The following is a 16,113-nucleotide window of genomic DNA, read 5'->3' on the forward strand; positions in this document are numbered from 1 at the left end:
CCCTTGTCCTTCTAGGTGGTAGAGGGCGCTGGTTCGGGAGGTGCTGTCGAAGAAGCCTTGGCGAGTTGCTGAAGTGCATCCTGCAGCCACGGTGCGTTGGTGGTGAAGGGAGTGAATGGGGTACCAATCAAGCTGGCTGCTTTGTCCTGGATGGTTTCGAGCTTCTTGAGTGTTGTTGGAGCTGCACTCATGCAGGCAAGTGGAGAGTATTCCATCACACTCCTGACTTGTGCCTCGTGATTCACTCGCTGCAGAATACCCAGCCTCTTATCTGCTCTTGTAGCCACAATATTTATGTGGCTGGTCCAGTTAAGTTTCTGGTCAATAGTGACCCCCAGGATGTTGATGGTGGGGGATTCAGCGATGCTAATGCCGTTGAATGTTAAGGGGAGGTGGTTAAACGCTCTCTTGTTGGAGAAGGTCATTGCCTGGCCTGAATGTTACTTGCCACTTACCAGCCCAAGCCTGGATGTTGTCCAGGTCTTGCTGCAGCGGGCACGGACTGCTTCATTATTTGAGGGGTTGCAAATGGAACTGAACACTGTGCAATCATCAGCGAACATCCCCAATTCTGACCTTATGATGGAGGGAAGGTCATTGATGAAGCAGCTGAAGATGGTTGGGTCAAGGACATTGCACTGAGGAACTCCTGCAGCAATGTCCTGGGGCTGAGATGATTGGCCTCCAACAACCACTACCATCTTCCTTGTATGACTCCAGCCACTGGAGAGTTTTCCCTCCGATTCCTATTGACTTCAATTTTACTAGGGCTCCTTGGTGCCACACTCGGTCAAATGCTGCCTTGATGTCAAGTGCAGTCACTCTCACCTCACCTCTGGAATTCAGCTCTTTTGTCCATGTTTGGACCAAGGCTGTAATGAGGTCTGGAGCCGAGTGGCCCTGGCGGAACCCAAACTGAGCACCGGTAAGCAGGTTATTGGTGAGTAAGTGCCGCTTGATAGAGCTGCTGACGACACCTTCCATCACTTTGCTGATGATTGAGAGTAGACTGATGGGGCGGTAACTGGCCGGATTGGATTTGTCCTGCTTTTTGTGGACAGGACATACCTGGGCAATTTTCCACATTGTCGGGTAGATGCCAGTGTTGTAGCTGTACTGGAACAGCTTGGTTAGAGGCGCAGCTAGTTCTGGAGCACAAGTCTCCAAGCACCACAGCCGGGATGTTGTCGGGCCCATATTCTTTGCTGTATCCAGTGCACTCAGCCGTTTCTTGATATCATGTGGAGTGAATCGAATTGGCTGAAGATTGGCTTCTGTGATGGTGGGGATATTGGGAGGAGGCCGAGATGGATCATCCACTCAGCACTTGTGGCTGAAGATGGTTGCAAACGCTTCAGCCTTGTCTTGAGCTGGAGTCCCCTGGATCTCGAGTATGCGACAGTCCCAAATAGATTATCAGGGTCAATTTTTCTGTTCCCTTATGAATCTTGCATACTTGAACAGTATTGTACCTGAGCCTTTCTTTCTTCAGAAGAAACAATCCCAGGCTCTTCAACCTCTCATTGCTCAATTGTCTTAAACTAGGTGGTCTGTTTGGTTCTCCTTTTCTGCCCTCCAATGCCTGGATATCCTTGCTATAGTACAGTGACCAGAGTTTTACACAGTAATCCAGGTGTGGCCATCCCAGTGTATTTTATAGGCTTATCACCACCTCCTGGAATGTGTGTTCTGTTTGCTTGCCTTACTGCTGTCGCACGCTGTTCTATTGGTTTCAGTGAGCTTTCCATCAATGCCTTTGGATCCTTCTAGTTTTGTGTCCTGTAGCCTACAGCTATTTAGTTAATATTTCCTCTGTTTGTTTCCCTTCCTCAGTCTTATTACCTCTCATCTGTCCACATTAAATGCCATTTGCCACTCATCAGTCCACCGTCCCAATCTATCCAAATCGCTTTGTATTCAGTTTACCTGTTCACTATTGTTTACCTCCCCTCCCCAACCTTAATTTGTTGTCACCTGCAAACTGAGAGCGTTGTGTTTCTGTCCCCAGCTTCAAATCATTTATATAGACAGTAAACAGCAATAGCTCAGCAATGATCCATGACACCCTGGCAGTGACCCCATGCCATTTCAATTCCGCTCCATTCAAAATCATCCTTTGCTTTCGCTGGTTATGTCAATTTTCAATCCACCTCAGGAGCTTCCTTGCTATTGCATGCCTTCCTACCTTGAGAACTAATTGCTTGCATGGCACCGTATTTAAACCTTGCTGAAATCTAAATATATCACATCCATGGAATTTCGACCAACAAGGTCTTCATTTCCTCAAAGATCTTAAGTAAATTTGTTGGCAAATACCACATTGGTTAGATTATAGTGCATTCTATAGTGGAAGGAGGGGGCCTAAACAGGAGAAAATCTTGTCAAAATTACAGGGAAGCAAAAAAAAATTGGTATAAACTATATATTGTACTTTGTAAAATCATCTCTTCAGGATTGAATGGTAACTGAAGACATTTCAGCTCATATTCCAGAGTAACCCAACCATACCAACCAATGCTCAAATCTATGCAATCAATAAGGAACCCCTGCTGAGAAAATTGGCTTCTGAGTAACCAAAAGATCAAATTAATTAAAATAATCCTATTGTTGTAATTTACTTTGCAAAAAATGAACTCTACAGTTTAGCGATTATGTTTTACATTAGCCATAGCCCAATAGTCAGTCTGTATCTGGATAATCTTTATGTGAAAAATATTGAACAATTTAGAAAGAATGATAGCACATACAGATTGCATCATTATTGCCACCAATTACGTAAAACAGATGACTGACTAACCAGCATGACTTATTGATGGAACCTGGAGTAGACGACCAGATGCTGGGAGCTTAAATTCTTCTCACTCAACTCCAGATAAAGCATACAAGCCAATGCCTAATGGGCAGGGTGGTCCCAAAAGGACAAGCAGTGGGACATTCACTCATGCCCTGTGCTAGGAAGCTATGTGGTTTTGGTAGGTTAAACCCCAACAGTACTGCCATGCACACTTGGGGGTCCATAAAAGCCTTGACTTTTGCCAACCTGCAACTAAGCACTCCAGGCTAAATTAAGTAGGATGTGTCAGTCTAGGAAGGAAGTGCACACTTCACATTAGACAAACCGAAACTATACTTCGTTGGACTTTTTCAATAGTTTGGTTTGGAGACTGTGAATATCACAGATATCCGGCTGACCAGATCTGCTGGATGGGAATTCCCTTAAAATATGGCAAATTACAGCAACATTATTAAAAATAGAAAGAGAGTGAAAAGTACCGAGTACTAAAAAATGGGTTAAGTTCATATCATGCTGTTTGTATATGCCTCTGCAATAGTTTCCCATTAACTATCTCATCAAATAATTAAGAACTCTTAAATTAAAACCAAAATAGTACTTTGCATAATTACACGAAGATTGGTTTCAAGACAATTTTGTACATGCCATGGAAGCTTAACACTATTATAGATGTAATGACACAGATTAATAAGAGCAGTTTAATATTGAGTACTTTCATACTTTTAGAGTTAGTTTTTAACAAAAAAAATGCCTGAATGTTTTCATAGTGTACAAGACAAAAATAACTGCTCCACTAACCAAATTCGTCTCCGCATTGAGCTTCTCGTTAACAACGTTAGAAATCTCTTGCAAACATCATTAAACGGTGTTTGTTGTTGCACTATCAGACTACCTCCAGAACTAGCCACGCCTCTAGCCAAACTGTTCCAGTACAGCTACAACACTGGCATCTACCCGACAATATGGAAAATTGCCCAGGTATGTCCTGTCCACAAATAGCAGGACAAATCCAATCCGGCCAATTACCGCCCCATCAGTCTACTCTCAATCATCAGCAACGTGACGGAAGGTGTCGTCGACTGTGCTATCGAGCGGCACGTACTCACCAATAGCCTGCTCAGTTTGGGTTCCACCAGGACCACTCGGCTCCAGACCTCATAGAAGCAAAGAACCATAGAAAAAATACAGCACAGAAGGGGGCCATTCAGCCCATCGTGTCCACGCTGGCTCAAAGGACAACCACGTGCCCGTTCTAATCCCACCTTCCAGCACCCGATCCGTATCCCTGCAGCTTACAGCACTTTAGGTGCAGGTCCAAGTACTTTTTTTTAAAAAAAGAGTTGAGGGTCCTTGCCTCCACCACCAATTCGGGCAGCGAATTCCATACACCCACCACCCTCTGGGTAAAAAAGATTTTCCTCATGTCCCCTCTAACCCTTCCGCCAATCAGCTTAAATCGAGATCCTCGAGTGCTTTATCTCTCCACTAAGGGAAACAGATACATCCTGTCTACTCTATCTAGGCTCCTCATAATTTTGTACACTTCAATCAAGTCTCCCCCTCAGCCTCCTCTGCTCCAAGGAAAACAACCCCAGCCTATCCAATCTCTCCTCGTAGCTGCAATTTTCAAGCCCTGGCAACATTCTCGTAAATCTTCTCTGCACTCTCTCCAGAGCAATTACGTCCTTCCTGTAATGTGGTGACCAGAACTGTGCACAATACTCCAGCTGTGGCCTTACCAGCGTTTTATACAGTTCCATCATTACATCCCTGCTTTTGTATTCTATACCTAGGCTAATAACAGAGAGCATTCCATATGCCTTCTTCACAACCTTATCTACCTGTACTGCCACCTTCAACGACCTGTGCACTAATAGTGTGTCCTCTACCCCTCTCAATATATTCCCGTTTACTGCGTATTCACTTTTACTGTTCGCCCTCCCTAAGTGCATTACCTCACACTTCTCTGGGTTGAACTCCATTTGCCACTTTATTGTGCACTTTGCCCACTCCACCAACCCATTGATATCTTCTTGGAGTCTACAGCTGTCCTCTTCACTATCAACTACATGGCCAATTTTTGTGTTGTCTGCAAATTTGTCAATCATGCCCCCTGCATTCAAGTCCAAATCATTAACATATACCACAAACAGCAAGGGACCCAACACTGAGCCCTGTGGCACACCACTGGAAACGGATTTCCATTCACAAAGACATCCATCGACTTTTACGCTTTGTTTGCTGTTACTGAGCCAATTTCCCTGTATCCCATGGGTTTTTACCTTTCTGACCAGTCTGCCACGTGGGACCTTGTCAAATGCCTTACTAAAATCCATGTAAACAACATCCGCTGCACCACCCTCATCAATCCTCCTTGTCACTTCCTCAAAGAATTCAATCAGATTTGAAAGGCATGTCCTTCCCTGGACAAATCCATGCTGACTATCCCTGATTAAACCATGCCTTTCCAAGTGACAGTTTATCCTATCTCTCAGTTTTGATTTTAATAGTTTGCCCAGAGGTAAGACTGACCGGCCTATAATTGTTCGGCCTTTCCCTCGTACCCTTTTTAAACAATGGTACTATGTTTGTAATCTTCCAGTCCTCCGGTACCTCCCCTGTATCTAGTGGGGATTGGAAAATGATCCTCAGAGTATCCGCTATTTCCTCCCTGGCTTCCTCCAATAGCCGAGGAAAGAATCCATCCGGCCCTGGTGAATTATCAACTTTCAAGGATTCCAGTCCCTCTAGCACTTCCTCTCTCATTATGTTTACCTTATCCAATATTTCACACCTCTCCTCTTTAACTACTACGTCCGGATCATCCCTTTCCTTTGTGAATACGGAGACAAAATATTAATTTAAAACCCTACCCACATCCTCTGCTTCTACACACAAGTTACCCTTATCATCCCTGCTAGGTCCCATCTTTTTCTTAGCTATCCTCTTGTTCTTAATGTACTGTTAAAATATCTTTAGGTTTTCTTTAATCTTACTAGCTGATATTTTGTCATGTCCTCTTTTTGCTTTCCTTATTTCCTTTTTTACGTCATCCCTGTACTTTCTATACTCCTCTAGGCTTTCTGCAGTATTTAGTTTTCTGTGACAGTCATAAGTTTTCTTTTCTGCTTTATCTTGCCCCGTATACTTCTAGACAACCAGGGGGCTCTAAATTTGGCAGTGCCACCCTTTTTCTTTGAGGGGACGTGTCTGCATTGTACCCTTAGAATTTCACTTTTTAGTGCCTCCCACTGGCTTGCCACTGATTTCTCCTCAAGTCGTTGTGTCCAGTCCACTTCTGCCAAATCACCTCTTAGTTCTGTAAAATTGGCCTTCCCCCAATTTAAAACATTTACTCCTAATTTAACTGTCCTTTTCCATAATAATGCTAAAACTAACTGAATTGTGGTCACTATCCCCAATATGGTCACCCACTGTCACTTCACCCACTTGCCCATCTTCATTTCCCAGGTCTAAATCTATAATTGCATCCCCTCTTGTTGGGTTTGTCACGTACTGGCTAAAAAAGTTCTCCTGGACACCGATCAAGAATTTTGCACCTTCTGTGCCCCTCACACTATTTGAATCCCAGTTGATTTTAGGATAGTTGAAGTCCCCTACTATTATTGCCCTCTTATTTTTGCACTCAGAAATTTGCCTACATATTTGTTCTTCTATCTCCCTTTCGCTATTCAGGGGTCTATAATACACTCCTAGTAGTGTGACTGCCACTTTTTTATTTCTTCGCTCAACCCATATGGCCTCGATTGATGATCCATTTAGCATATCATCCCTTCTCACAACTGTAATTGATTCTGTAACCAATAATGTTATCCCCCTTCCTTTTTTTTAAAATCACCCACTCTATCCTGCCTGAAAACTCTATATCCAGGGATATTGAGTTGCCAATTATCCCCCTCTTTAAGGCAGGTTTCCGTTATAGCAATGATATCATGCTGCCATGTGTCTATCTGTGCCCTTAGCTCATCTGCTTTGTTTGTAATACTCCTTGCATTGAAGTGTATGCCCTTCAACCCTGTCAAATTCCTGTGCTGAACACTATTTAACCTTTGCCTTTGAGTTGCGAACTACGTCACGAACTGCTTCTCTACTTCCCGTTTCCTGGTCTGAATTTGTCCTATCTGTACCTGCCCTTTCGTTCCCATCCCCCTGCCATACTAGTTTAAACCCTCCCTAACAGAACGAGCAAATGCTCCCACGAGGATATTGGTCCCAGTTCTGCTTGGGTGCAACCCATCCAGCGTGTACAGGTCCCACCTTTCCCAGAATCGGTCCCAATGCCTAAGGAATTTAAACCCTCCCGACTACACCATCTCTCAAGCCACGCATTCATCTGGTCTATTCTCCTATTTCTGCTCTCGCTAGCACGTGGCACTGGGAGTAATCTTGAAATTACTACCTTAGAGGTCCTGCTTTTTAATTTATTTCCTAACTCCCTATATTCTGCTTGCAGGACCTCATCCCCTTTTTTACCGATGTCGTTGGTACCGATATGGACCCTCCCCCTTGAGAATGTCCTGCAGCTGCTCCGTGACATCGTTGACCCTAGCACCAGGGAGGCAACATACCATCCTGGAGTCATATCTGCGGCCGCAGAAACGCCTATCTGTTCCCCTTATGATAGGGGATTCTATCACTATTGCTCTCCAATTCTTTTTCCTCCCCTCCTGTGCAGCTGAGTCACTCGTGGTGCCACGGTCTTGGCTCTTGATGCATTCCCCTGATAAGCCATCCCCTCCCCCCCCCCCCCCGGCAACAATATCCAAAGCGGAATATCTGTTTGAGGGGGAGATGGCCCCAGGAGACTCCTGCTCGACCTTCCCAGTCCTTTTACTCTGCCTGGCGGTCACCCATTTCCTTTCTGCCTGTGTAATCTTTACTTGCGGTGTGACCACCTCATTACAGCCTTGGTCCAAACATGGACAAAGGCGCTGAATTCCAGAGGTGAGGTGAGAGTGACTGCCCTTGACATCAAGGCAGCATTTGACCGAGTGTGGCACCAAAGAGCCCTAGTAAAATTAAAGTCAATGGGAATCGGGGGAAAACTCTCCAGTGGCTGGAGTCATAGCACAAAAGGAAGATGGTAGTGTTTGTTGGAGGCCAATCATCTCAGCCCCAGGACATTGCTGCAGGAGTTCCTCAGTGCAGTGTCCTTGACCCAAACATCTTCAGCTGCTTCATCAATGACCTTCCCTCCATCATAAGGACAGAAATGGGGACGTTCGCTGATGATTGCACAGTGTTCAGTTCCATTCGCAACCCCTCAAGATAACGAAGCAGCCTGTGCTCGCACGCAGCAAGACCTGGACAACATCCAGGCTTGGGCTGATAGCGGCAAGTAACATTTGTGCCTGACAAGTGCCAAGCAATGACCATCTCCAACAAGAGAGAGTCCGACAACCTCCCATTGACATTCAACAGCATTACCATCGCTGAATCCCCCACCATCAACATCCTGGGGGTCACCATTGACCAGAAACTTAACTGGATCAGCCACATAAATACTGTGGCTACAAGAGCAGGTCAGAGGCTGGATATTCTGCGGTGAGTGACTCACCTCCTGACTCCACAAAGCCTTTCCACCATCTACAAGGCACAAGTCAGGAGTGTGATGAAATACTCTCCACTTGCAGCTCCCAACAACACTCAAAAAGCTCAAAACCATCCAGGACAAAGCAGCCAGCTTGATTGGTACCCCATTCACCACCCTAAACATTTACTCCCTTCACCATCGGCGCAACGTGGCTGCAGTGTGTACGATCTACAGGATGCACTGCAGCAACTCGCCAAGTCGCCTTCGGCAGCACCTCCCAAACCCGCGACCTCTACCACGTGGAAGGTCATGGGCAGCAGGCACATGGGAACAACATCACCTGCATGTTCCCCTTCAAGTCACACACCATCCCGACTTGGAAATATATCACCAGTCCTTCATCGTCGCTGAGTCATAATCCTGAAACTCCCTACCGAACAGCACTATGGGAGAACGTTCACCATACAGACTGCAGCGGTTCAAGAAGGCGGCTCACCACCACCTTCTCAAGGGCAATTAGAGATGGGCAATAAATGCTGGCCTTGCCAGCGACCCCCACATCCCATGAACGAATAAAAAAAAACATCGTCGCGGATAAACCAAAGCTTCCTATAGCTAAAAGTCAGCAAAATTATAACTATTAAGGCTGAGATAGATGGGTATTTGGACACTAAGGGAATCAAGGGATATGGGGATTGGGCAGGAAGATGGAGTTAAGGTCGAAGATCAGCCTTGATCTTATTGAATGGCAGAGTAAGCTTGAGGGACCATATGGCCTATGCCTGCCCCTATTTCTTATGTTCTTATTGAAATTTAATTATCAAGACGACAGAATAGTGCTGTGGTCTCTCATGGAACATATATTATAAGAACATAAGAAATAGGAGCAGGAGTAGGCCAATCGGCCCCTCGAGCCTGCTTCGCCATTCAATAAGATCATGGCTGATCTGATCCTAACCTCAAATCTAAATTCACGTCCAATTTTCTGCCCGCTCCCCGTAACCCCTAATTCCCTTTACTTCGAGGAAACTGTCTATTTCTGTTTTAAATTTATTTAATGATGTAGCTTCCACAGCTTCCTGGGGCAGCAAATTCCACAGACCTACTACCCTCTGAGTGAAGAAGTTTCTCCCCATCTCAGTTTTAAAAGAGCAGCCCCTTATTCTAAGATTATGCCCACTAGTTCTAGTTTCACCCATTCTTGGGAACATCCTTACCGCATCCACCCGATCAAGCCCCTTCACAATCTTATATGTTTCAATAAGATCGCCTCTCATTCTTCTGAACTCCAATGAGTAGAGTCCCAATCTACTCAACCTCTCCTCATATGTCCGCCCCCTCATCCCCGGGATTAACCGAGTGAACCTTCTTTGTACTGCCTCGAGAGCAAGTATGTCTTTTCTTAAGTATGGAGACCAAAACTGTATGCAGTATTCCAGGTGCGGTCTCACCAATACCTTATATAACTGCAGCAATACCTCCCTGTTTTTATATTCTATCCCCCTAGCAATAAAAGCCAACATTCTGTTGGCCTTCTTGATCACCTGCTGCACCTGCAAACTAACTTTTTGATTTTCTTGCACGAGGACCCCCAGATCCCGTTGTACTGCAGTACTTTCCAGTTTCTCGCCATTAAGATAATAACTTGCTCTCCGATTTTTCCTGCCAAAGTGCATAACCTCACATTTTCCAATATTGTATTGCATCTGCCAAATCTCCGCCCACTCACCCAGCCTGTCTATATCCCCTTGTAGGTTTTTTATGTCCTCCTCACTCTCTACTTTCCCTCCCATCTTTGTATCGTCTGCAAACTTTGATATGTTACACTCGGTCCCCTCCTCCAAATAGTTAATATAGATTGTAAAGAGTTGGGGACCCAGCACCGACCCCTGCGGAACACCACTGGCTACTGGTTGCCAGTCCGAGAATGAACCATTTATCCCAACTCTCTGCTTCCTGTTAGATAACCAATCCTCCACCCATGCCAGAATATTACCCCCAATCCAGTGATTCTTTATCTTGAGCAATAATCTTTTATGTGGCACCTTGTCGCATGCCTTCTGGAAGTCCAAATACACTACGTCCACTGGTTCCCCTTTATCCACCCTGTACGTTATGTCCTCAAAGAACTCAAGCAAATTTGTCAGACATGACTTCCCCTTCGTAAAGCCATGCTGACTTTGTCCTATTAAATTATGTTTATCCAAATGTTCCGCTACTGACTCCTTAATAATAGACTCCAAAATTTTACCCACCACAGATGTTAGGCTAACTGGTCTATAATTTCCAGCCTTCTGTCTACTACCCTTTTTAAATAAGGGTGTTACATTAGCAGTTTTCCAATCTGCCGGGACCTTTGCCGAGTCCAGAGAATTTTGGAAAATTATTACCAAAGCATCCACAATCCCTACTGCCACTTCCCTCAAGACCCTAGGATGTAAGCCATCAGGTTCAGGGGATTTATCCGCCTTGAGTCCCATTAATTTACTGAGTACCAATTCCTTAGTGATTTTAATCGTATTTAGCTCCTCCCCCCCTAGAGCCCCCTGTTTGTCCAGTGTTGGGATATTCTTAGTGTCCTCTACCGTAAAGACTGAAACAAAATATTTGTTCAGCATTTTTGCCATCTCCAGGTTTCCCACCATTAATTTCCCGGTCTCATCCTCTAAGGGACCTACGTTTGCCTTAGCCACCCTTTTTCTTTTTATATAACTGTAGAAACTCTTGCTATCTGTTCTTATATTTTTTGCTAATTTATTTTCATAATCTATCTTCCCTTTCTTAATCAATCCTTTAGTTACTTTTTGCTGTCTTTTGAAGACTTCCCAATCTTCTATCCTCCCACTAAGTTTGGCTACCTTCTATGTCCTTGTTTTTAGTCGGATACTGTCCTTAATTTCTTTACTTAGCCACGGATGGCTGTCATTTCTTTTGCACCCTTTTTTCCTCAGTGGAATATATATTTTTTGAAAGTTGTAAAATAACTCCTTAAATGAACACCACTGTTCATGTATCGTCTTACCCTTTAAACTATTTTCCCAGTCCACTTTAATCAATTCCGCTCTCATACCATCATAGTCTCCTTTATTCAAGCTCAGTACGCTTGTTTGAGAACCAACCTTCTCACCCTCTAATTGGATATGGAATATAACCATGTTATGGTCACTCATTCCAAGGGGATCCTTAACTAGGACATTATTAATTAATCCTGGCTCATTACACAGGACCAGGTCCAAGGTTGCTTGCCCCCTTGTAGGTTCAGTTACATACTGCTCAAGAAATCCATCCCTAATACACCCAATAAACTCTTCCTCAAGGCTACCCTGCCCAATTTGATTTGTCCAGTTAATATGATAGTTAAAATCCCCCATAATTATAGCTGTTCCCTTATTACATGCCCCGACTATTTCCTGATTAATACTTCTTCCAGCAGAGTTGCAACTATTAGGAGGCCTATATACTACGCCCACGAGTGTTTTTTTCCCCTTATTATTCCTTATCTCTACCCAAGCTGTTTCATTATCCTGATCCTTTGTCCCAATATCTTTTCTCTGTATTAGTGATTCCTTCCCTTATTAACATAGCCACCCCACCTCCCCTTCCTTCCTGCCTGTCCTTCCTGATTGTTAAATACCCTGGCATATTTAATTCCCAGTCGCTGTCACCCTGCAGCCATGTTTCTGTGATGGCCACAAGATCATACCCATACGTCGTTATTTGTGCCGTTAACTCGTCCATTTTGTTATGAATGCTACGTGCATTCAGATAAAGAACTTTCAAATATGTTTTGTGACACTTAGTTCCTGCTTTTTCCTTTTTTAACACTTTACCTTTTACTCCATACCTTCTGTCCCTTCCTGATACGCTTTCCTCTGTCTCCCTGCTCAGGTTCCCAACCCCCTGCCACAGCTTTGATGCTGGGTTAATCGCCTTACGCCTTCTAGTTTTATTTTATTTGTCGTGCCTGAAGTACCTAAAGTACACTTTCTTTCCGCTGCTCTATGCTTTTCCCTTTCACTTGTTCTTGAACAACTGTTTGTACTATTTGTATTGTAGATTTCCCCTGGGTCTTCCCCTCTCTTGCTGCTCTCAACTTTATTCCCTTCTGACTCCTCGCTCAGGTTCCCATCCCCCTGCCACTCTGGTTTAAACCTTCCCCAACAGCACTAGCAAACACCCCCGCGAGGACATTTGTCCCGGTCCTGCTCAGGTGTAACCCGTCACGCTTGTACAGGTCCCACCTTCCCCAGAACTAGTCCCAATGTCCCAGGAATCTAAATCCCTCCCTCCTACACCATCCCTGCAGCCACGCATTCATCCTGTCTATTCTCCTGTTCCTATACTCACTAGCACGTGGCACCGGTAGTAATCCTGAGATCACTACCTTTGAAGTCCTGCTTTTTGATTTATCTCCTCACTCCTTAAATTCACCTTGCAGGACCTCATCCCTTTTTTTACCTATGTTGTTGGTACCAATATGGACTACGACTACTGGCTATTCATCCTCCCCCTCCAGAATGCCCTGCAGCCGCTCCGTGACACCCTAGCACCAGGGAGGCAACATACCATCCTGGAGTCACGTTTGCGGCCGCAGAAACGCCTATCTGTTCCCCTTACAATTGAATCCCCTATCACTATTGCCCTGCCACTCTTCTTCCTCTCCTCCAGTGGTGCCACGAACCTGGCTCTTGCTGCTTTCCCCTGATAAGCCATCTCCCCCAACAGTATCTAAAGGAGAATATCTGTTTGAGAGGGAGATGGCCCCAGGGGACTCCTGCTCTACCTGCCTAGTCCTTTTACTCTGCCTGGCGGTCACCCATTTCCTTTCTGCCTGCGTATTCTTTACCTGCAGTGTGACCACCTCACTGAACGTGCTATCCATGATAGTCTCAGCATCGCGGATGCTCCACAGTGAATCCACCCGCAGCTCCAGCTCCGAAAGACGGGTAGCCAGAAGCTGCAGCTGGACACACTTCTTGCACACATGGTCGCCAGGGACACTGATAGTGTCCATGACTTCCCACATAGTGCAGGAGGAGCATATCACGGGTGCGAGCTGTGCTGCCATGACTTGCCTTAGACTCTTCGACTCTCTTCCCGCTCTAGGTCTCCCCTTTTATACTCTGCTCACCTCTCGGACTCTCCTGCCTCACCTGTGATGTCGCACAGTAGTTGTCTCTTGTTGTCGGTCTGCTGCTGCTTTTCCCCAATCTCAGTCTTCTACTCAGGTCCACTGCCACTCTGCGGGAAAAGTTCGGCAAAGCAAGGCAAAGCAGCACCTCCTTCCCCCACTTCACCGAACTCCCACACTTACCAAACTCTCAGCAGCACACTGTGTCGTCCGCACACCGTGCAGTTCGCACTGACAGGCCCCTGTATTTCTACAGTTTGTTACTCAGATAAGTCAGGCCTGCCCCACCTTCAGGTACCAGTTTAATCTAGCTAACCAATTAACTTGCTACAGCAGCTCTCTGCTGAAGCCTGACAGAAACTTAAAACTTTAAACTTTTAAATTGAACTTAAACAGTTGAAGCAATATGCACTAGATTTAAAGAGATTAACCCTTAAACTCCCACACTTACCAAACTCTCAGCAGCACACTGTGTCGTCCGCACACCGTGCAGTTCGCACTGACAAGCCCCTTCTTTAAGCAACTACGGACCAACATGCACAAGTCTTGCCAATAGTGTGGCAACTACTACAAACTCAAATGGTAGTTTAAACAATTGTTAGTTATTAAAAAGTAAATACATTTTTAATTATGAATTGATACTTTGCTCACCTTATTCTGTCTAAATTGGTTAATCTGATTTCCATTACAGAAACATATTCAAGGACAGAGTCCATGAGGGGACAGCTTTTATTAATGTTAATATCACGTTACTAGATGATGAGAAAGACCTACTACTACTAATTTCTACCAGTTTAGTGAGCAATCTGACATCATAGCTTTGGCTGCCCACATTAGCATCCACAATAAATTGCTATCCATTTATGACAACCTAATATCAACAGAGACCGATCCATAATGATTCAATCCACTGATATCCTTTTGTTTAGAAATAAAATGTGGACCTCACTACTAGACACTCATAGCACAGAAACAAGCTAACCAGTCCAACTGGTCTATGCCAGCATTTATGCTCCACACGTTCCTCCTCCCTCCCTACTTCATCTAACTCTATCAGGATACGTTTCTATTCCTTTCTCCCTCATGTGCTTATCTAGATTTCACTTAAGTGCATCTATGCTATTTACCTCAACTACTCCTTGTGGTAGTGTGTTCCACATTCTTACCACTCTTTGGGTAAAGAAGTTCCTCCTGAATTCCCTATTGTATTTATCAGTGACTTTTTTATACTGATTAACCTCTAGTTTTGGACTCCCCCACAATTGGAAACATTTTCTCTACATCTGCCCTATCAAACTGTATCATTATCTTAAAGACCTCGATCAGGTCACCCGTCAGCCCTCTCTTTTCTAGAAAAAGAGTCCCAGCCTGTTCTGTTCAGCCTTTCCTGATTGGGATATACTCTGAGCTCTGGTATCATCCTTGTGAATCTTTTTTGCACCCTCTCCAATGCCTCTATATCCTTTCTAATAATATGGGGACCAGATCTGTGCACAATACTCCAAGTGTGATCTAACCATGGTTCTATACAAGTTTAACATAACTTCTCTGCTTTTCAATTCTATCCCTCTAGAAATGAACACTAGTGCTTGATTTGCCTTTTTTATGGCCTTATTAACCTGCGTCATTACTTTTAGTGATGTGTATCTGTACCCCTAGATCCCTTTGCTCTTCTATCCTGTTTAGACTCTTATTATCCAAGCAGTATGTGGCCTCCTTATTCTTCCTACCAAAATGCACCACCTCACACTTATCTATGTTCAAATTCATTTGCCAATTACACGCCCATTCTTCTAGTTTATTAACATCCTCTTACATTTTGACGCAATCTTCCTTTGTGTTAAGTACACTCCGCAATTTGGTGTCGTCCGCAAATTTTGAAATTGTATTGCCAATTGCAGAGTCCAAATCAATAATGTAAATTGTGAACAACTGTGGTCCCAGCACCGATCCCTACGGAACATCACTTCCCATCTTTTGCCAGTCTGAGTAGCTACCCTTCACCCCTACTCTCTGTTTTCTGTTTTGTAGCCAACTTGCTATCCATTCTGCTACCTGTTCCCTGACTCCACATGCTCGGACCTTAGCCATGAGTCTACAATGCGGTACCTTATCGAAGGTTACAACCATTCAATAAGGACAAATATTGGCTTTAACACAGATTACTTGTCTTGCAAATTCATTATGCAAGGTCACTATGCAACAAGGAATATGCACAGCACAATCAGAACACGAAGGTACAGTAGAGAGGACTTTAAAAAAAAATCAGAACTCTATGGTAATGAATTACTCTGCTGTCATGAGGTATAGGGACAGCCATATCAAATCAACAAATGGGAAACCAACTGTGTTCTTGATTCATAGAATCATACAGCACAGAAGGTGGCCATTCAGTCCATCGTGCCAGTTCAAATAAAACAATTCTAAACTATATTAAACTACCTACCTTTCTCACATCAGAGCTCTTTGGTTCTGTTGTCCAGGTTATGATTCGGGAAACGGCAAGGCGGGTCTCACTGGAATTAACAAAATCTGCTGGGTCCATCTGCCTGGCGAGCCTCTCAATGTACTTCAAGATTGCAACTTTAACCTTCAAATAAAAATATATGAACAGAATGAAGCAAGCACGAAACA

At 44.4% G+C, this 16,113-nt stretch overlaps 1 protein-coding gene across 1 annotated transcript in view; it reads right to left on the minus strand.

Moving 5' to 3' along the window:
- Positions 1-16,113, minus strand: part of clasp1a (cytoplasmic linker associated protein 1a) — a 335,495-nt gene that overhangs the window by 64,006 nt on the left and 255,376 nt on the right. The window contains exon 31 of the mRNA XM_067987125.1: positions 15,926-16,069. Within this exon, the coding sequence (XP_067843226.1) occupies positions 15,926-16,069 (144 nt within the window). The remainder of the gene's footprint in view (positions 1-15,925; positions 16,070-16,113) is intronic.

The sequence above is a fragment of the Heptranchias perlo genome, chromosome 7 (assembly GCF_035084215.1).
Source record: "Heptranchias perlo isolate sHepPer1 chromosome 7, sHepPer1.hap1, whole genome shotgun sequence".
In the NCBI taxonomy this organism is placed as follows: Eukaryota; Metazoa; Chordata; class Chondrichthyes; order Hexanchiformes; family Hexanchidae; genus Heptranchias; species Heptranchias perlo.